The sequence below is a fragment of the Microtus oregoni genome, unplaced genomic scaffold (genome assembly GCF_018167655.1).
Source record: "Microtus oregoni isolate MIOR12 unplaced genomic scaffold, Mior012 000049F_ref0000343, whole genome shotgun sequence".
Classification (NCBI taxonomy): Eukaryota; Metazoa; Chordata; class Mammalia; order Rodentia; family Cricetidae; genus Microtus; species Microtus oregoni.
Window position 1 is genome coordinate 4,906,459 of NW_024543223.1, and position 20,552 is coordinate 4,927,010.

General features: G+C 51.2%; 1 protein-coding gene across 1 annotated transcript; it reads right to left on the reverse strand.

Moving 5' to 3' along the window:
* Positions 1 to 1,765: 1,765 nt before the first annotated feature.
* LOC121436502 (alpha-2-macroglobulin receptor-associated protein) lies at positions 1,766 to 15,647 on the reverse strand. Its single transcript, XM_041636468.1, has 8 exons — positions 15,384 to 15,647; positions 11,359 to 11,503; positions 8,703 to 8,824; positions 7,797 to 7,917; positions 7,163 to 7,321; positions 4,683 to 4,765; positions 3,288 to 3,464; positions 1,766 to 2,162 (listed from the first exon to the last, which is right to left on the reverse strand). The coding sequence occupies exons 1-8, from the start codon at positions 15,594 to 15,596 to the stop codon at positions 2,100 to 2,102; spliced, it is 1,083 nt and encodes a 360-aa protein (XP_041492402.1). The 5' UTR covers positions 15,597 to 15,647; the 3' UTR covers positions 1,766 to 2,099.
* Between the last annotated feature and the right edge of the window lie 4,905 nt (positions 15,648 to 20,552).

Here is a 20,552-nt window from a genome sequence, read left to right on the forward strand (position 1 = left end):
TTTTAAATTTATTTATTTATTATGTATATACAATATTCTGTCTGTGTGTATGTCTGCAGGCCATAAGAGGGCACCAGACCTCATTAGAGATGGCTGTGAGCCACCATGTGGTTGCTGGGAATTGAACTCAGGACCTTTGGAAGAGCAGGCAATGCTCTTAACCACTGAGCCATCTCTCCAGCCCCTTGTCTAGGTTTGTAGCGTGAGGTGGTTTCCTTGCCAAGAGTCACTGATCCAGGGAGCAGTTTGTAGGGACTGACTTCCAAGGGTTAGCCAGGAGTAGCCTCCTGATTTCATATCTAGAGGTCAGCTCTCAGGAGCAGGCAGCTCCTATGCTGGTCACATCTGCTCCCAGCTCAGGTATGGGCTCTGCGCCACTCACACTGAGATGGCTCACTAGGCTCCCACAAACACATTTATATTTCAACACAAAAATGCAGCCATGGCCGGGCGATGGTGGCGCACGCCTTTAATCCCAGCACTCGGGAGGCAGAGGCAGGCGGATCTCTGTGAGTTCGAGACCAGCCTGGTCTACAGAGCTAGTTCCAGGACAGGCTCCAAAGCCACAGAGAAACCCTGTCTCGAAAAACCAAAAAAAAAAAAAAAATGCAGCCATGGCCTCTGGCTCTAGGGACAGAAACAAACCAAAGTAAAGGCCCCATCTCCTCTTGCATCTCTGATACCAGGCATTCCCCCTGCAGTTGACTCTGAGCCTGGTGTCTGGGACCCAGCATCATCACAGGCCCTGAGCTCTGTGTGGCACAGGGGGCCCTGAGCGTATGTCTTGCGCTGAACCAGAAAGGCAGAGCTGAGACCCTGGTGACAAGCACTTCTCTGGGCCTCAGACACCGCTGAGAGCACTGGGCAGATAGTTACTAGTTCTGAAAGGGACACATCCTAGCTGGCAGGGATAGTGGCACACACTGTGGGGTGAGGGAGCCAGTGTGACATGCTATTCCTTGTTGCTGCTGTCCTAACCCACAGGCTTCTTGCATGCTGCCCTGGAAGTTTTGCCCATGTATGAACATCTACGTGTGTTCACTTGTGTATAGGTATACGTGTAAGTGTGTGCACAATCAGAATTGTGTGTGTCTTCTCCCATCATGCTCTACTTTTGCTAATTGACCGATACATCTAGCCAGCTCTCCCTGGCTGTCCTCTTTCCCTGCCTCTCAAGAGCTGGGATTACAGGCAGGCCACCACACCCACCAGGCATTCACATGGTTCTGGAGATCCGAACTCTAGACCTCAAGCTTGCAGGGCAAGCATTTTATTCACCAAGGCCTATCTCTGATGCTGACACTCTCCAACATTGCACTGTTAGGCAGATTTCAACTTTGAGCTGAGATCCAGAAGATCTCGAACCCAAACAGCCTGATCGTCCAGGATCAGCTGAAGGGGTCACAGACCCTTTTGGCTACTTTCCTGTGTGAGGGATCAGATACTGAGTCTGGACATGGAAGCCCATCGGGATATTCTGGGAGGCAGAAAATGCCCCTCCCCCTAACCACCTGGCTTTCACCTATGCCATCTTTTTCCTGAAATCTCACCTCTTATGGGCTCTTGATTTAAAACCATCTGGGATTGGGACACCGGGGAGCAGTTGTCTGGGGACCAAAGAGAAAGGATGAGCCTTCAGGCAAATGCTTCAAGTGGGTAGACAAGCCCACCCCTCCTCCTTTCACCTGTAACTTACTTGGCCACGGTGCCAGCTCTGACTCAAGTGGACCCAATCCGTCGAGATACCAGGCAAGGACTGGATGGCTCAAAATCCTGCCATGTATTTAAGGACTCCATATATAACATTCCAGTGACAGATTTATATAATTTCAGTGTAAACTGGGTTGTTGCAGCATGGAGGATAGTCACATCTCATTGGTAGCTGGACCCAAGGCCCTCAACCAGGGTGATGACAGCCACACTTGAAAGAAGTTCTTGCCAACCACATGGCAGGATCATACTGATGTGTCCAAATCGTCCTCGCCACGTCACTGTGGCCAGCTACACCAGCTACCACAGGTCTCTGCATGCAGATGACACGCTGGCGGCTCCCGGGGTCTTCAAGAGCCTCTGGGGACTGCTGCTGCTGGCTCCTCTCCTCAGAGCTCATTGTGCCGAGCTCTCGAGACCCTGCTGGACAGGTCCTGCAGATGCTTCTTCACCTGTGGAAGGGACACCTGTCAGTGAGGGACAGCAGGGCAAGTCTGCCATTTCATGAGGGCACAGAAGACAGCTGAAAACCAACGCTAAACACTCTGGCTTACCTTCCCTCATATAACCGTCTAGAGCGCGTCATAAGGAAGACTCAAAAACAAGAGGAATACTAAACAAACAGCCGGAAGTAGTTCATTCCCAAAGGCAATGGCACTGGGGCATTTGTCTGCCCTATTATTTTTAGGAGACCTGTTATGAGTGAGCCATAAAGACACTGACTCCCCCTCACAGTAGTGGATGCCTGCAAGGGGACACAGAGAACTCCATTTCTGACCCTTACACATGGGCACAGAACCTTAGTGGCTTGCCAGGTCAGGACCAGACTTGATCTGTGTTTCTAATGAGTTCTATCAAAGTGGAGGCTGCTGGTGCTACCCCTCCACGAGAGTCAGTTGCTTCAGGTCTCCAAACATACTCTGTGACCCCAGCACCCCCAGTCAGTTGTCCAGATTCAAAGGGCCCCTCACACATTGCTACAAGTCCCTTGGCAGCCAGGGGCATCTGAGAATGTGCTCGGATTTTAGCCTTGTGAACCCCCAAATCCTTATAGTGACCACTTTGATGCCCTGAGCCCCAGGGCTTTGAGCTTCCCCGCTCTACACAGAAGCTGCCCTCCTCTTCTGTTGGCACATTTGTGCCACTTAACTTCCCAGATTTTACTTCTTTTTGCGTAGCTACCACACGGCATGGCTTAACTTGAGAAGGTGCAGGAGGGGCTTTCCATGCTGGCTACAGCCTCAGGTGCTTCTGCCTTAACTAACCCAAAAGGGCTCCTGGTGACCCCACCGCTGCTGCAGGACACCTCAGTCACCCTGCAGCATGGCCAGCCTAGAATTCAAGCCCCCATCTCAGAGGGCCAGGAAACAGCTCCCTGTGCCTGGCTGCAACAATGCTTTCTATCCTACATGTCTACAGGCATCATGTGTGTCGGCAGTGCCAGCATCTGCCCCACGGAGCACCTGGCTAGTCACAGTTCCCATGGACAGCATCTGTGTTTCCCTGAGTCAGGAGGTCATGTGTCCGAGACCCGACAGGGCTGACCAGGACTGGGTGGAAGGGACGGCGTGCCCTACCTTGTAGCCCAGCTCCTTGGTCTTCTCCTCCAGCAGCACGTACTTCTCCTTGTTGCGGCTGATGTGCTCGGGGTCCCCGATGCTCTCCACGTGCTTCAGCTTCTGGTGGGAAATCTCCAGCTGCTTCTGGTAGTGGTTATGCTTTTCGATTTTGGCCTCAAAGTGCTTGAGCTCCTCCTAGAAGGTGCCAACAACTTAGTCTCCAATACAGAGACCGGAGGTGCCTGTCTCTTGTCCAGCACCGGTCCTGACCACTGCGGGCAACCACCAGGCTGCACGCCTGAGAACTGGTACCTGCTTACTGCTAAGAATCTCTGAATGGGTTGTCCACCAGAACCTGGTGACAGCAGGGACCTCTGTACTCTCATCCCTGGATACTTTCTTTCCCGTGCTGAGTTTGCTCCCACCTACCACATCTAGACATGCTACCTCTGGGAACAGCAGCCGTGCCTGCTGGGCATCCAGCTCCTTCCTGGTCCCATGTATAGGCTGATGCCCAAAGGGGCTCCTGGTGACCCCACCACTGCTGCAGGACACCTCAGTCATCCTGCAGCGTGGCCAGCCTAGGAGTCTAGCCCACATCTCAGCAGGTCAGAAAACAGCTCCCTGTGCCTGGCAGAAGTGGTGGGGTCACCAGGAGCTCTGTTACCCTCTTTGCCCCTCCTCCAACAGGCACATCACCTGGTGGTTACTCTGTCTTCTGCCTTCATGAGATTATGACTGAGGCAGCCTGGATCTTGGGATTCAAAGTCTCTTCCCAGGGCCACAAACTCAACCTCTATGAGAACAGGCTCACGTCCATTTCACGGCCCTGCCTCCCAAGGGCTCCCTGTCTCTCAAAGGCTGCCTACTGCTGGCACCTCCCCTGACAGCTCTCTTTTGCCCCGTGGGTCCAGTGCTTTCTGGGAGGTCAGTGGCGGCCTCTAGAAGCGCCACCCTGGACTTCGTGAGCACAGAGACACTGGAGGTGCCTTGAACTTGGAAGCCTCAAACCATATAGGTCCCAAGCATGTCCTATCCTACCCTAAACAGCAGCTAACTATCAACAATCCTTAGAGGATACTCCACCTCTCAGCCTCCTGCAGTGCTGCCCACACCTCACACCTTGGTCATCGGCCCTCTCAGCACCTCACAGCACAATGCCGGGCAGACCCCACCTCCACCCCGACAGCCAGATACCACACAGCAGGCGCTGAGACTGCTGACATGGGAGGTGTGTCCACCTGCTACCACTTGGCTGCAGAGGCCAGGGGCAGGAAGGAAAAGGGTCAGGACAAAAACACAAAGGCACTCCAGTATGATGGGAAAGAACAGAGAGCCTGATGCCATTGGAGACTGGCAAGAGATGGAGGCCACAGCAGAAGGTGACACAGCTTTGCCTCCCAGTTCCCTTACCCGGAATGACTCCAGTTCCTTCTCAGTGAAGTTGGCGGTCTGGGCCAGGTCCCACAGATCTATCACTCGGGGCTCTTCAAACTCTGCAAGAGAGCAAGGGGTTGTTTGTTTGGGTAGGTCACAAGGCAGGACACACCTGGTGCTGGGCGCCCACGTGGCCTGTCAGCCTGAGGGAATAGTATGTGTGTTGCATCTTGGGAGCACTAAGTACCTGGTCTGTGCTCACAGCTCCAGCTTAGATGTAACCTCACTTCCTCAAGTGACGGGGTCACATCCCCGGGACTCAGAATCACCTGCCAGGCCTGGCCAGTACCATTAGCATGTCCCCGGCTGCCTCTGAGGTTGAGAGTGAGGGAGAGCGGGGTGTGGTAGGATCATGAAAACTAGCTGGGCATTGGGGAGGGCTGAGAGTCACTGAGTTAAGGCTGGGGTTTGGCCATTCACCTTCTAAGCTCCCATGAACCTTTGATGTCAAAGCACCTCTGACGTAAATAGATAGCCATCCAGCAAGGCTCCCTGGCTCTGGCTACCCCTGAGTCACAGCAGAAGATCCTAGTCTTCCACAGGGCCCTTCCTGTCTAGGACCCAAGGGAACCCTAGTTTTCCTGGGAGTGTAGGGGTTGGAAACAGGTAGGCCAGTGGGAGAAGTGAAGGGACTGTCTGGATGCTCCCTAGGAGATGGCTCATGGAGGGTTGTGCTGCAGAATATTTGTTTAACTATTTTAAGATGTGTTGCATTTGTTTAACTATGTAAAGATGTGTTGCTGTCTTACCTTGCCTGCCTAAGGCACCTGATTGATCTAATAAAAAGCTGAATGGCCAATAGTGAGGAAGGAGGTCTAGGCAGGACATCCTGGCAGAGTAAGGAGGAGGAGGAATTTAGGTTGGGGGGGGTGGGGAAGAAGGAAGAAAAAGGGATGCCAGGGGCCTGGCAGCCAGACATGGAGGAAGCAGGAAAGTAGAACATACAGAATGAAAGGTAAAACGTCCAAAAGTCCCAAGGCAAATGTAGATGAACAGAAACAGGTTAAATTAAATTAAAAGAGCTAGTGGGACAAGTCTAGGCTAAGGCTGAGCATTCATAATTAATAACAAGATTTTTTTTTTTTTTTGGCTTTTCGAGACAAGGTTTCTCTGTAGCTTTGGAACCTGTCCTGGAACTAGCTCTTGGAGACCAGGCTGGCTGGGATTAAAGGCGTGTGCCACCACAGCCCAGCAATAAAGATTTATTTTTATTTATTTATTATGTATATATACATTGTTTTGCCTGCATGTATGCTTGCATACCAGAAGAGGGCACCAGATCTCATTACAGATGGTTGTGAGCCACCATGTGGTTGCTGGGAATTGAACTCAGGACCTCTGGAAGAGCAGCCAGTGCTCTTAACCTCTGAGCCATCTGTTCAGCACCCAATAACAAGTTTCTGTGTCTTTATTTGGGAGCTGGTTGGTGGCCCAAAGAAAAAATTCCAACTACAGGGTAGGACTGTGGTTAGAGAAAGGGGTGACATCCCGCACACTGACCATGGCCAGACTCCCTTGCACAGCCCCTATTAACCCAGCAACAGAACCTCACAGTTGGCCTAAAGGTAGACTGGTCACTTCCACAGCAAGCAGTCTTGGGATAGGGTGCTATGATTTCATAACAGGCCTCAAGCCCAGCCCAAACTTGCCAGCAAGGCCTTGCAGGTGCGCCCCAGAAGGAGGTTCTGCCTGGGCCCATGCTATCTAAGGCTGTGCAAGCAGGACTTGGCCCATGGCTGGTAACTGCCCCATGTTTATGGATGAAACCAGGCACTCGCTGCAAGGATGGGCAGCAAGCCTTGCCCTAACACTTGTAAGTCCCGAGAGGGTGGGACTGTCCCTGCAGCAGAAGCTGTCATCCTGCTTGTGGCCTTCACTGGCAAGGGGATGGGGAGACGGTCCTGTGTGAGATTAAGACTGAACCAACAGCCTGGATGGGGCCAACTAGAGGGCCATTTTGCTATCACTTCAAACCAAATTTGGTGATAGGGCTGAGGGTCGGCCCATTTTTTAAAAAGCTAACCTTTGTTTTTATGTGTATGAGTGTTTTCTCTGCATGTACGTCTACTTATCACAGGTATACTAGTGTCCACGGAGGCCAGAAGAGGGCATTGGCTCACCTGGGACTGCAGTTACAGATGGTTGTGAACGGCCATGTTGGTGCTGGGGACAGAACCTGGGTCTTCTGGAAGAGACCAGTGCTCCTAATCACTGAGCCATCTCTCCAGTTTCTGGCCCAGACATTTATACTACAGCTACAGGAAGTGGGACCCAGGACAGGCCACTCTAACACAGACAAGGACTGAATTTGACAAGTCTCCCAGCACTACTGAGTCCGTGTACCTGTCCCCTGTCCCCTAAGCATGTATTTATCCATTGCCCTCATCAGACAGAAGCAGACAATTCCCCCATCAGGCATCAGCAGGCGTAAAGGCCACACAGGGGCAAGGGCTTACCAGTGGTGGGGTTGTAGCCCTGGTGGCTGACCTTCCTCAGGCGGTCTAGGCCCTGGTTGATACTCCGCAGCCTGTCCTTCAGCTCCCCGTGCTTGCTGCTCAGGGCCTCACTCTTGATGTGGCTCATGTCAGAGGGATTGAGGAGGTTCTCATAACCTTCTGTGGAGTGGACGAGACATAGAAGAATGTCTGACAAGGACTTCCCCTGTAGGCCTGAGGTCCTAGGGGCCAAGATGGCCCTGAGCCCATCCACTGGGTCACGCCTCTGCAACCCTCAGTGCTAGCTGAGGATTGTGCTTTCTCACACAGACATCTAAGGGTGGATGTCTCAGTATCTGTACCCAAGGGCCCACCCCAGGGACCTCCGTGGCCCTCAATGACTGACTTTCTCAGGTCCCATACTTGGCAAGGTCATACCAGTCAGAAGTGATGGGTGGCTGGCTTGTGCTACGTCGGGGTGCCTCAGCCACCCCAGAAACACCTTTCATCTGTGCGGCCGTACTGGCCTTACACAACTGGTACAAAACCCATTTGCATTCATGAACATGGGTGGAAACATGAGGAAATTGTCCCCTCCCCACAATAACCCTCGGGAACCGGGGAACCTGCTCAGCTCAGGTGGGCGTGGAGGTACCTTCAGCTCTGCTCAGTGTGTCTAGCAGCACATTGTACTCGTGGATCTTCTCCTTGTGGTGCAGAAACTCCCGCCACAGCTTGTCCAGCTCCTCACTGGAGAATTTCCCTGATGTCTTTGCCTAAGAGGAAACAGTCTGGCGTGACCACGCCTGTCCTGTCATCAGTACACCCCAGGGAGTTCAGGCGCCTGTCAGCAGGCCTTGCTCCAGGGCAAAGAGCTTGGGGCTGTTCTCATCCTCTGCAAGCCTTGTGACCCTCGACTAGGTGCACCAGGAAAAGAAAAATCAAATTGGACGCTCCTGATGTGATGTCCCCAGATTTGACAGGGCGGTCAGAGAAGGGAGAGGAAGGACCCTGGCATCTGCTTAACTCTTGTAGCTGTGTGGATGGTGAGGACAGCAGGCCATCTCCACGGTCCAACAGGGACCAGATCAGTTAACCCCAGACAGGCTACTTGAGAAGCCGGTGGAACTGAACCACCGACATGCCTCAGCTCCTCCCCACACTTGTGTTCTCTGCTTAGGCTTGTACCCAAAGCAAAGATGGACCAGACCCAACCCAACACAGCAAGAGCCCACACCAACAGGGCCCCTTTCCTCACTAAGCACAGAAAAGCGGGACCACAGGCCAGAACCAGAGACAAATCAGCCTGACCAGACACCTATGTGATTTGGCCATACACTGTGAAGAGCCTGCCTAATGCCTGCGGTCCTGACAGCTAGGAGCAGTGGAGAAGTCCCAGGTTGACCAACTAGGACAGCACAGATCGTGTTCCATAGACAGAAAGAGAGAGAGAGGGAGAGAGAGAGAGAGAGAGAGAGAGAGAGAGCGCCACAGTCCCACATCTTAACTCTGTAGACAGTCAGTTCAAGTTCAAAGGTAAGGGGGAAAAGGCAAGTGGTACCTTGTGCCACAACTTTTCCAGCCTGGGGTCCCCCAGCTCATCCTGGATGTCTTCATTGAGTGCGTTGCTATGCACCATCTGGGTGTCCTTCCTTCCATCTAGTCCATACCTGGCTAAGATGACTAGAGAGGGGACATTGGATTTTTATTGGACAGTTTCCCAAGATAGGGAGGAGCTGCCACAGGAGCCAGAAGGTGAGTCTGTTCATTTTCTAGAAGATTCCTTCCACCCCTCTCCTAAGTGACCACACAAGATCTGGGGAGAAGACGGTCAGGTACTCGGGTCCTGGGCGTGACCTCACAGACATCCTGGGCTCCACCACAGACAACCTCAGCTTGAGCCTTCCTGAATCAGGAGCTCATGGGCAGGGAGGGTATGGCCTGATGTAGAGTTTTAGGACCGCATCATGATGCTTCCACTTCTGGCATATGCCAAACCCCAGCAAAAGCCAGCAGAGAACAGTCTCCTGGGTGTCAGGATGATGGCACCTAGCCTCTGAGGTGCCCAGGCTCTGTGCATAGCCACACCACAGTCTCTCTACTCCGGAGGACTTGACACTTCTTATCACCAACACACAACAGGGGCAAGTCAGCCAGCTGACTTCAAAATGCCTGTCTGAGGCCGGGCGATGGTGGCGCACGCCTTTAATCCCAGCACTCGGGAGGCAGAGGCAGGCAAATCTCTGTGAGTTCGAGACCAGCCTGGTCTACAGAGCTAGTTTCAGGACAGGCTCCAAAGCCACAGAGAAACCCTGTCTCGAAAAAGAAAAAAAAAAAAACAAAAAACAAAAAACAAAAACAAAATGCCTGTCTGTCCTCTAACTTCCATGCCCCCGCCAGACAGGCTGTCATGGAGCTCGCATGCCGTGAGCAGCCACCCATAAAGCCTGTTAGAGGGTTTGCTTGTCTCTTCAGAGCAGACACTCCTAGGCCTAATTTTCACTTAGCTGTGGGGATCTGTCCCCTCACCTGTAACCCTGTCTTCTCTAGAAAGGGCACAGAATCTCTGTTGTGTTACCCTAGTGTATCTAAGCTGGTGACCCACCGATCCCAGCATTCCTCTGGGGCCCTACAACTCCCACTGGGCAGTTCACATGACACTGTGGCCTCCGCGTTCTAGTGGATCAGTTGGCACATACATGGCTAACACGCAGCCCCCATCCCGTTCCGTCTGCTGGGTCTGCTTTCAGTCATGGCCAGCCAGGCAAAGGGCCCCTGTTGCTCAGTCTGTACCTGTCTTTGGGGGCTTTCTATTCTCTTCACAGGCCTAAGAACTATGGTACCTCACTCTGCCTGGAAGCTGGGATAATGTGTTGTGAGGCACACATACCTACTGTTCAGTCTGTGAGCACATGGCCTTGCTCCAGTCACAACCCCTCTATAGCATTCTCAGTGACCATGTCACTTCTACTGGCAGGTCAGGAGGCATCCGTGGGCAGACACTGTGGGTACATACACTATGACTCGATCTGGAGTCTAACCTAGACCAGTTAGCCGACAGCGGCTGGTGCCTGCAAGCCCTGCTCTTGGTAGGCTGAGGCAGGAGGATTGCTTAAGTCTTGGAGTTCGGGGGCAGCCTGGGCAACATGGTAAAATCAGTATGCTCAGATGCCTGTTAGCCTCAGAGAGCTGGTACCTGGAATCACCTCTGCAGCTTTGCTGCCTAGCCCAAGCTTGATCATTTCTTGCCACCATGGAAAAGAGCTGTCTCTGTCACCCTCAACCTGGGTAACCCTGGTGCCTGAGCTGGGGCGGGATAGGAGAGGAGCTTGGGCTCTATCAGACTCGGGTTCATAAACAAATTGCTCAAGACTATTCAGAAGAGGTCTCACATAGTTCTCTGCAATGTCCAGGCCCAGTGTGGAGTGAGGTAGCCCTGGGGCTGATAGTGGGCATGTCCCTGAACAGACCAGCAGGATTGCTGCCCCGTAGGACTGAGTCCATGCAGGGTTTTGCACAAGAGCTGAGGGTCCAGATGAGGCCGCTCCCATGGGACTAGGATCTGTTCTGGCCCAGGGTGGAGCTGGTTCTAGCTTGGAGGCCTAATGCCTTCCTCAAGTGATTACCAGCAGTGTCTGCTTCTTACCCCCAGGTTCTGGGTCTGCACTCTGCACTCTGGTCCTCTAGGTGTGGGGCCAGCACTGACTATGACTTGAGCAGTGAAGGGAGGGGCCCGCATGGACCACAGCCCAAGGTGGGAGGAAGCCTCAGTAAACACCCACCTACCAAGCGCTTAGAAGAGGCAGCTTCAGGTGTCAACTCCAAGTCCTGCTAAGTCTGCTGCCAGGCTACCCACACAGGTGAGAAGAAACCATCACCTAAGCAACCTTGCCCTACCTGAGTCGTGGGCCATGCTCTGCCAAGCTGGAAGAAACTACTTCCTGCCCAGGACACTGGATAGCCAGATGATGCTCACTAGCCCACTTCCTTAGAACATCTGCATTCCTCTATCTCTGAGCCCACCCATCTCTAGAGCTGGCTACCTACTTCCTTCTGACAGCTCCCGGCCTCCTTTCCTGGGGGACCAGCTCCACACTCAGGATCAGGCCTGAGGCAGGGACTCTGAGGGCTAGTTCTGAAGAAGCTGTCCCAACAGCCCCCTCCCTCAGCCTGGCCTGGGGGCTGTGGTTGCATCCGCTATGAGAGCAGGAAGGTACCGTTGAGGTTGTGGATCAGCCTTGCTTCTTTCTCCCCATCCTTGTCCAAGCCTTCCACCTTCAGTTTCTTCCAGTTGAGTTCGTCCCTTTCTTGTATCTTCAGGTCAGAGTGGAGCTCAGCCAGCTTCACAGGAGACAGATGAAGCTGCCCAAGACAGAAGCAACACGAGATAAGCTACTGTGTGACAGACATGGGCAACAGACCTGGGGGCGTTCAGAGTGCGCAGGGCTAGAGGTTGCAGACAGACACACAAGGATTTCAAAGACTGAGGCCCTACGTCAGGAACCCAGCTAGAGACACAGTAGAGCAAGGTCTGGAAGTCCCGGGGCCAGGTAAGAAGCTCACAGCTGTTAGCAGCCTCCAGCAGCAGGGCACTGCACCTTCCTATCCTGACACCGGTAAAGGGTACACCAGCCAAGCACTGACTCTGTGAAGAAATGGTGTCTTCTTACAATAAGTATGAGAAGAAAAAGAACCACCAGAGTAGAAGACGGAATTTATACATATCTTTCTAATAATATTTTAATTTTTTTCTTTTGGTTTTTCGAGATAGGGTTTCTTTGTAGCTTTGGAGCCTGTCCTGGAATTAGCTCTTATAAGATCAGGCTGGTCTCTAACTCACAGAGATCTGCCTGCCTCTGCGTCCGAGTGCAGTATTAAAGATGTGTGACACCACCGCCCGGCCTTAATTTTTTTTTTTTTGAGGTACTAGGACTGTCCTGTCCTTAAGAAACAAGCCCCGCCCACTCCCCCCCTCCACTGCCGAGGCAGGCAGATCTTCCTTCTGCTCCCAGTCTGAGCTCTTTTCCGTCTCTCTCCCAAAGAGGTAGCTGCTGCTGTGGCTCCTCTCCCACCCTCCTTCTCTCTCTCCGCTCTCCTCCCTTCTCTCCTTTCTTTTTCCCTTCCATAAGGCACTAAATAAATAACCAACCTCACTCTGCATGGCGTGCCTGTCTGTCTCTGTCTCTCATCCACAGGGGCTGCGGCTCCTCATGGGACTGGCTGCCCCACCAAGTTCTCTCACCCACCACGCGGCTCCCAGCCTGGGACCTGGCTGCCTTTGTCTCCCGCCCTGGTCTCATGGCCCGCTGCCCACTGCCGCCACTCGGGGACCTGCAGCGTTTTATTTTTAAACATAACACCCTGATCCAGGGCCTTGTTCATACTAGGAATACTACCACAGAGAGATCCTGACCAAAAAAAAAGTCGGGCAGTGGTGGTCCATGCCTTTAATCCCAGCAGTTGGGAGGCAGAGGCTGGTGAACTCTATGAGTTCAAGACCAGCCTGGTCTACAGACCAAGTTCCAGGCCAGGCTCCCAGGAGACCTGAGAAGTCAACTCCTGCCATCTGAATACTGGCAGATCTACAAGTGTGAAAAACTCAGTCTCTGGGAGTGTGTAACAGCCTGCAGAGGTTTCCCTACCCCAACTCCAGGGACAGTCCTTTGATCTCCACACTGCCAGGAGTCTTCATCTTACAACACACTAGGCACGTCACAGCACTGAGTCAGGATGGATGTGCCCTGAGTCCCCACTGAACGGCTCATAGCTCATCCTAAGCATGTCTATGAAACAGGAACTGGGTAATACCAGAGTCAGGGCATGAAGGCTAGTCTGGCATGAAGCAATGAGCCAGCCCCCCCTCCAAGTTTCAAATTGCTCAATCTCACAAGATGGAGGTGGGTTCCTGCCTCTACAGAACCCTCCCATAGCCCACTCCACTCTCTGGGGTCTCAAGGAGACCTCGGGTCTTCAAAAAGCTGGAAATGGGGTGAGGCACACAGCTCTGCCACGTTTTCTTTGGCTTCATATGTGATAAACTATATTCCAGTCACTACTCTGTAGTTTTGTGTTTGGAAAACAAAGAAACACAGACTTTAAAGGTTAAAACCTCCTGGATGGTGAAGGAAGATCATTGGGAACCCGAGACAACCTGGGAAGGGCCTAGGTGAGGACCAATCTACCTAAAGCAGTGGGGTTGGGCACAGAAGAGACAGCACTGATAACCATCTCCTCCTGAAGGAACAGAAGGCCAATTCTAAAGGTTTACATGAAAGATAAGAACCGGTGCTATGCCCCAAAGCAGAGGAATTAGCAGCTGGAAGCCTCTGCGTCTGGAAGGAAAAGCAGCTATACTCAACCTGTGTCCTTAAGGCCTAGGCTCTTTGGAAGTGGGGAGCAGACACAAGACATCCTAAAAGGGAAAGCCACCTGGAAAATTGTCCCTCTCTGTTTAGCAAAAAATCCCCTCATTGCAGAGCTTTAAGGCTAGAAGGCTGGAAGGACAGGCAGCCCAAGGCCTAGACAGATGAGGAGAGCAGCCATCCTAGCAGTGACAAGGAGCTGGGAACAATGAGGAAAGCCATAACCTGATGCCCAACAGATCAGTGGGCACGACAGGGAAGGACACGAACCACATAGGCACAGATGAGGACAGGTGACCTGCCACAGTAGGTCTGAGAAAGTACCTGGACATGCAGGTGGAGGACTTGGGGGCCAGCTTCTGAGCAAAAGGGGATCCCAGGATCTATGCGCACCGGACTGTATTTCCCCAGCAGTCCTTACTCTATCAGATTAGTGTGTCAGGGCCGCTCTCATCCTGGGTAATCCCAGGTGCACACATGGTGTTCCTAACAGTGGGGACACAGCGACAGCTGTGAGGGACAGCAGGCCTTTTTACTCTAGATGGTTCCCATTGCCCTGCTGCTCTTCTCGCATCCCCCCCCACCCCAGTTGTGCTCCTGGCCTCTTTCTCCAGGGAGCTGAACTGCTTCTTCAGGAGCAAACCTTTGCAGGCTGGACACTGCAATTGTCCCGCTCTGGCCGCAGAACCTCAAAGACACTGGCTGGGCCTCAAGCTGGACCCTGTGGCAGTTCAGGAAGGGCCAGTGGAGCAGCTATACAGAAGGTACCACGCCCCTGGCCCCAGAAGTCAACCTCCTAACTATCTCTCTGCCCTAATCCTCCAGGGCCAAAGTTTCTCCACAGCTTTCTTTTAAAACTCACTCTTCAGCCAGGCGGTGGTGGCGCACGCCTTTAATCCCAGCACTCGGGAGGCAGAGGCAGGTGGATCTCCGTGAGTTTGAGGCCAGCCAGGTCTACAAGAGGACAGGCTCCAAAGCTACTGAGGAACCCTGTCAAAAAAAAAAAAAAGAAAGAAAAGAAAAGAAAAAAAAGACAAAAAACTCACTCTTTGTTTGCAAATTATTTACTATCCTTCCAACCTTAGGAATGTTCAAGCTCAAAGGGCTAAAGTGCAACCCTCAACTAGAGAGGAAGATACTGTGGCCCTGAGGGTCTATTTATAAATACCAAAAACAAAAGCCCAAGGACTTGTTTAGAGTCACAACCAGGGAGGGGACCCAAGTTCCAGGTCAGCCCTCAGGCTATCTCCATTCCAAAAGGAAGAGAAGCAGATAAAGGACTCTGATTTAGGCCTTCTCCAGGTCTGTGTAGTATCTGCCTGGTGTTAACCCCTCACCCCTTGGGAAAGGGTCCACTGAGACTTCTGCTGTTGCAGGTCTGTGTAGTACCTGTGTGGTGTTAACCCCTCACCCCCTTGGAGAAGGGTCCACTGAGACTTCTGCTGTGGCAGGTCTGTCACCTCTCAGGTCAACTGCTCTTCTTTCCACGGGGAGAATACAGAGAAAAGGCTCGCAAGCCAGACCCCAGGTAGAAAGCGCTCGGCTACCTCCATCTGAATAGCTGGCTCTTTGGAAAACTGGATTTCCGGACAGAGCGATCTGGGGTGCACAGCTAGAAAGAGTAAGCATCATTCATTCTTTGGGGTCCCCAGCTACGCTAAAGGCAACTACAGTCCCATGAGATCAGCACCAAGTTTCTCTTGGGCCTTTGGGTTTCTCCTTATTGTGAAGTCAGGGTGACTCACCTGCCACTTAGGGGAGGCAGTCAAAAGGTAGGCCACCCCCCGGCCCAGAACCCACGCCGGCCTTTTGACCAGGGGTCCACTTTCCTTTGCACAAGCAGCTCCTCACCCCCAGCCCCGTGCATTTTCCCTGCTTACCCGCTGGGCCTTCTGCCATAGCTGGTTCATCTTCTCCATGCGGAACTCCTCCCCGGGCTCGCGCTTGGCGACCATCTCGGGCTCGTTCTTCTCCCGCGAGTACTTGCCGCCATGGCCGGCGATGGGCTGAGGCACGAGCAGCAGCGGCAGGAACAACAGCACCCACAGCTGGAGCCGAGGCAGCGTAGAGACTCTGTTTCGTCGCGGCGCCATCTTCCTCTGCAGAGCCAGAGTCTCGCCGACTGACAGGCCTGAGCGCGTAGGACCGCCCCGTAGTCCCGCCCACCAAATAGGCCCGCCTCCAGACCCGGCTTCTCTTTTTTCCCGACCCCGCCCGCCTCCAAGCCCCGCCCACCTCCTGCGGAGCGCAATTGTCCCAGCTGGTTTCCTTGCTCTTGGCTTGGAGCTGCGTCTTGCAGAGCTCATCAGCCAGGCTCCTGGTCTCTTCCAAGGAGGGCAAACTGGGAAAGTCGGGCCCTGCTGTCGAACTGGGGTTGCTCTGTCTCATCTGCACCCTCTTGCACCGTCCCGCTTCTCATATAATCATGCAAGAAGTGCGGTGGGAGACGGTTCTGCCCGTCGACCCGGGAGCAGCTATCTCAGCTTAGTTTTTGGGACACATCCCAGACTCTTACCCCTCCTCGTACTTTCTATTTGAAAGGCTTTGTGCCCCTACCTAGTTTCCTCCCACCTGCAACCCTAAAGAAAATCCAGAGTACAGAACAAGGCGTGGCCAACCCGTTGGGGGCGTGGCCTGGCCTGGGGACTGCCTGGTACTTAAGGTCTTAGAGTCTGGTACAGATATGAACTCAGTTTAGCGCCCAGGAGATGCAGGCAGAAGAGTCATCTTGTGAGGATAGCCCAAAAGGGTCTCCAATGGGGAGGAACATAGAGATAAAAGGGAGGGGATCTTTGGGGGAGTCAGTGTTTATTATTATTTTAATTTTTTTGTTTTGTTTTATTTTAAGCCGTATCTTGTGTTTTCCCAGCAATGGTTCAGGATGCCTGGAACCCTGGCGATTTGCCGACGTTGGCACTTGTTTTCTAAGATTTTGTTTTGTTTTTCAAACAGGATCTCACTATGTAGCTGTGGCTATTCTGGCACTCACTATGTAGACCAAGCTGGCCTCAAACTTATAGAGCTCCGTCTGCCTCCACCTCTCAAGTGCTGGGAGTAAAGGTGTGCTGGCCTCAAATATCTCCCCTTCAGATAGAAGGGGTTTTGTTTGGTGACTTTTTGGTCTTGCTTTTTGAGATGAAACAGGATCTTACTCAGTAGTCTTGGAACTAAGTAGACCAGGCTGGCCTTGAATTCACAGAGATCCATCCTTATCTACCTCCCAGATCTTAAGGGCAGTCACCCGAGTTATTTTTTCCAGTTGGCTCAGAAAAGAATGTAAAGTCAGTATCTAGTCCTCTGTTTTGTTGACTCCCAGCTGCTCATTGGGCTAATGTTTAATGTACTACCCTTGCTTCTTTGCTCAGATTAGTGTAACTGTAACAAGGACAGAGATTCATCTTGCTTTCCCCTGCTACAGTCTACACTCTACAGATGCACTCCCGGTGGTGATTTGGAGCCAGGCCTCTTACCTTCACCACAGTTTCTAAGACAGCCTCCCACAGGCAGAGGGAAGCGGTTGGTAGGCTAGCTATGTTACCCCTGTTAGAGTTCACCTCTGAGATCTTCCTGGTTGCCTTATAGGCTGGGAACGGTGTGTTCTGAGAGAAGAGGGGATGAGAGGAAGGGAAGCTGTGGGCTTTTGTCTTAGTCTGAAGAGAATCCACAGGGACGGGTACCACGGAAGCAGCTTCCTGTCAGCCCTTAGCATGTGCAGTCAGATTAAGATGCCTACAGCTGAGGGATGCTCCTAGCTGACAGAAACAGGCGACCACAGGAAAGCAACTGCGGAAAAACAGAAAGGAGGAACGTGGGGCTGTAGCAAGGTCAAAGCTGGGGCCTTCCGCGCCTGGGCTTTGGTCCTGAGCAGAGCAAGCAAACAAACAAACACAAGTGGAAACAGGAGATAAAACACAGATAGTTAAGAAAAAATGGGAAGAAATGTTCCCCATGAAGAGACTATGAGACTGTGGAATGAATTCACAACATGGTCATGGATGTCTATGACACATAATTATAAGGAACATAAAACATGCTAGAGAGCAGAGCCAGCAACCCACAAACTGAGAGCAGAAATTAAAAAAAAAAAACCTAAATGATGATTGAAGAAAACTCTGAGAAACTGGGTTGAAGTTTCAAGGAGATGGTCAACAGGAAGGAAAAAAAAATGATTTCCAGTCCAAGAGACCTACTATTTGCTTAACGGGAGTTTCCAAAAGCACAGCAGGTCAGTGAGATGAACCAGGAGGTAAGGGTGCTTGCCACCAAGCCGTGCTGCCTGAGTTCCAACGCTGGGGTCCTCATGGTGGAAAGAGAGAAACTACCCATTAGCTGTCCTCTGATGGCCACATATGTGCCCTTCAGAATGTTTGCACCTACCTACACCCCACCCTAAGAAAGCACAGAGGAAATGGGAGCTAGTAGACTACAAAATTAATTTCAGACAATATCTAGACCCCAAAGGGATAAACAGAGCCCCTGGGATGACTCGTAGAATGAGTGAAAATAAACCTTAAAGTCAGACACGTTACCGTGAAAGTCTGCATTGTAGGAGGCAGAAAGACTGTGCAAGCCTTTTAAAAAAGAGAACAATAACTAAACTGAAGGCTATAAACTGTCTCTAGGTTTCCCAGTAACAATACTTACAACAGAAAGGCGGTGGGTGGGTGAGGGGCAGGAGCTTAGTTGTTAAGTGCTTGCCTGGTGCCACCATGCATGCAGAAGCTGCAATTCCAGCCTTTGGGAAGTGGAGAAAAGAGGATGATAAATTCAGGGATATCCTCAGCTACATAGTGAGTTTGAGGTTAACCTGAATGACAGTGTTTTTCTGTAGCTTTGGAGCCTGTCCTGGAACTAGCCCTTTTAGACCAGGCTGGCCTCGAACTCACAGAGATCCGCCTGCCTCTGCCTCTCGAATGCTGGGATTAAAGTTGTGTGCCACCACCGCCCAGCGAGACTCTGTCTTTAAACTAAAAAAAGAAAGAGAGAGAAAGACAGAGAGATGAGTAGAACAATAATTTTGTATTTAGAAGGAAAATGACTTCTGATCTAGAATTTTATACTCAGTCAAACTACTAAGAAACACAAGAGAACTTCATGATATAAGGTTAGTAATTACACTCTAGATGCAAGTGCTCCACCAAAGTAGGGAAATAAATCAAAAACAGGCAGACAGGTTTCAGACCCAGATGGAAAGTATTGGAGGGAGGGGTAAGAGGAATCCCTGAGGGTGGGAATGGCAGGCTGGGCTGAGGTCACTCCAGGGACAATCAGATCACGTGCTGCCAATGCTGTTCGTCTGGATTTTTTTCAGGTGTCACTTTATTTATTTTTATTGTTTTTATTGAGCTCTACATTTTTCTCCACTCCCTTTTCTTCCTCTTCTCTTCCCTTCTGCCTGCTCCCATAACCTCCACACTCCCAATTTACTCAGGAGATCTTGTCTTCTTCTTCTTCTTCTTCTTCTTCTTCTTCTTCTTCTTCTTCTTCTTCTTCTTCCTTCTTCTTCTTCTTCTTCTTCTTCTTCTTCTTCTTCTTCTTCTTCCTTCTTCTCCTCCTCCTCCTCCTCCTCCTCCTCCTTTTTCTTCGGTTTTTCAAGACAGGTTTTCTCTGTGGTTTTGGAGCCTGTCCTGGAACTAGCTCTTGTAGACCAGGCTGGTCTCGAACTCACAGAGATCTGCCTGCCTCTGCCTCCCAAGTGCTGGGATTAAAGGCGTGAGCCACCACTGCCTGGCTTTTTCTTCTTCCTATGTAGATCCATATATGTCTATCTTCTGGTCCCCTTTGTTGTTGGGTTTCTCTGGGGTTGTGACCTGTAGGCTAGTTTTTCTTTGCTTTATATCTAAGAGCCACTTTTTTTTTTTTTTTGATTTTTCAAGACAGGGTTTCTCCGAAGCTTTTTGGTTCCTGTCCTGGAACTAGCTCTTGTAGACCAGGCTGGCCTCTAACTCACAGAGATCCGCCTGCCTCTGCCTCCCGAGTGCTGGGATTAAAGACGTGCGCCACCACCGCCCGGCTCCTAAGAGCCACTTTTGAGTGAGTGCATATTATATTTGTCTTTCTAGGTCTGGGTTACCTCACTTAATATGTTTTTTTTTTCTAGATCCATCCATTTGCCTGCAAATTTCAAGATGTCATTTTTTTTATCGCTGTGTAGTACTTCATTGTGTATTATTATTATTATTATTATTATTATTATTATTTTGGATTTTTTCGAGACAGGGTTTCTCCGTAGTTTTTGGTTCCTGTCCTGGAACTAGCTCTTGTAGACCAGGCTGGCCTCGAACTCACAGAGATCTGCCTGCCTCTGCCTCCCGAGTGCTGGGATTAAAGGCATGCGCCACCACCGCCCGGCTGTTCATTGTGTAACTATATCACATTTTCTTTATCCATTCTTTGGTTGAGGGGCATCTAGGTTATTTCCAGGTTCTTGCTATTATGAATAAAACTGCTATGAACATGGTTGAGCACATGTCCTTGTGGTATGATTAAGCATACTTTGGTATATACCCAATAGTGGTATTGCTGGGTCTTGAGGTAAGTTGTTTCCTAATTTTAGGAGAAATCGCCATATTGATTTCCAAAGTGGCTGTACAAGTTTTCACTCCCATCAGCAATGGAGGAGTGTTCCCCTAAACCCGCATCCTCTCCAGGATAAGCTGTCATCAGTGCTTTTGATCTTGGCCATTCTAACAGGTGTGAGATGGAATCTGAGTTGTTTTGATTTGCATTTCTCTGATGGCTAAGGATGTTGAGTATTTTTTTTTAAGATTTATTTATTTATTATGTATACAACATTCCTTCTATGTATGCTTGCATGCCAGAAGAGAGCACCAGATCTCATTATAGATGGCTGTGAGCCACCATGTGGTTGCTGGGAATTGAACTCAGGACCTCTGGAAGAGCAGTCAGTGCTCTTAACCTCTGAGCCATCTCTCCAGCCCCCGAGTATTTTCTTTAGTGTCTTTCTAATCTGTATTTTTTAACCTTAAGAAAGAATGCCAGCTGGGGGCGGGGGTGCAGGCCTTTAATTCCAACTCGAGAGCAGGCAG

Coding starts and splice junctions, on each gene's coding strand:
- LOC121436502 (XM_041636468.1), bottom strand. CDS start 15,596: ATGGCGCCGCGACGAAACAGAGTCTCTACGCTGCCTCGGCTCCAGCTG. Junction 4,766..7,162: donor GGGCTACAACCCCACCACTG/GTAAGCCCTTGC, acceptor GCTCTCTTGCAG/AGTTTGAAGAGCCCCGAGTG. Junction 3,465..4,682: donor AGGAACTGGAGTCATTCCGG/GTAAGGGAACTG, acceptor GGCACCTTCTAG/GAGGAGCTCAAGCACTTTGA.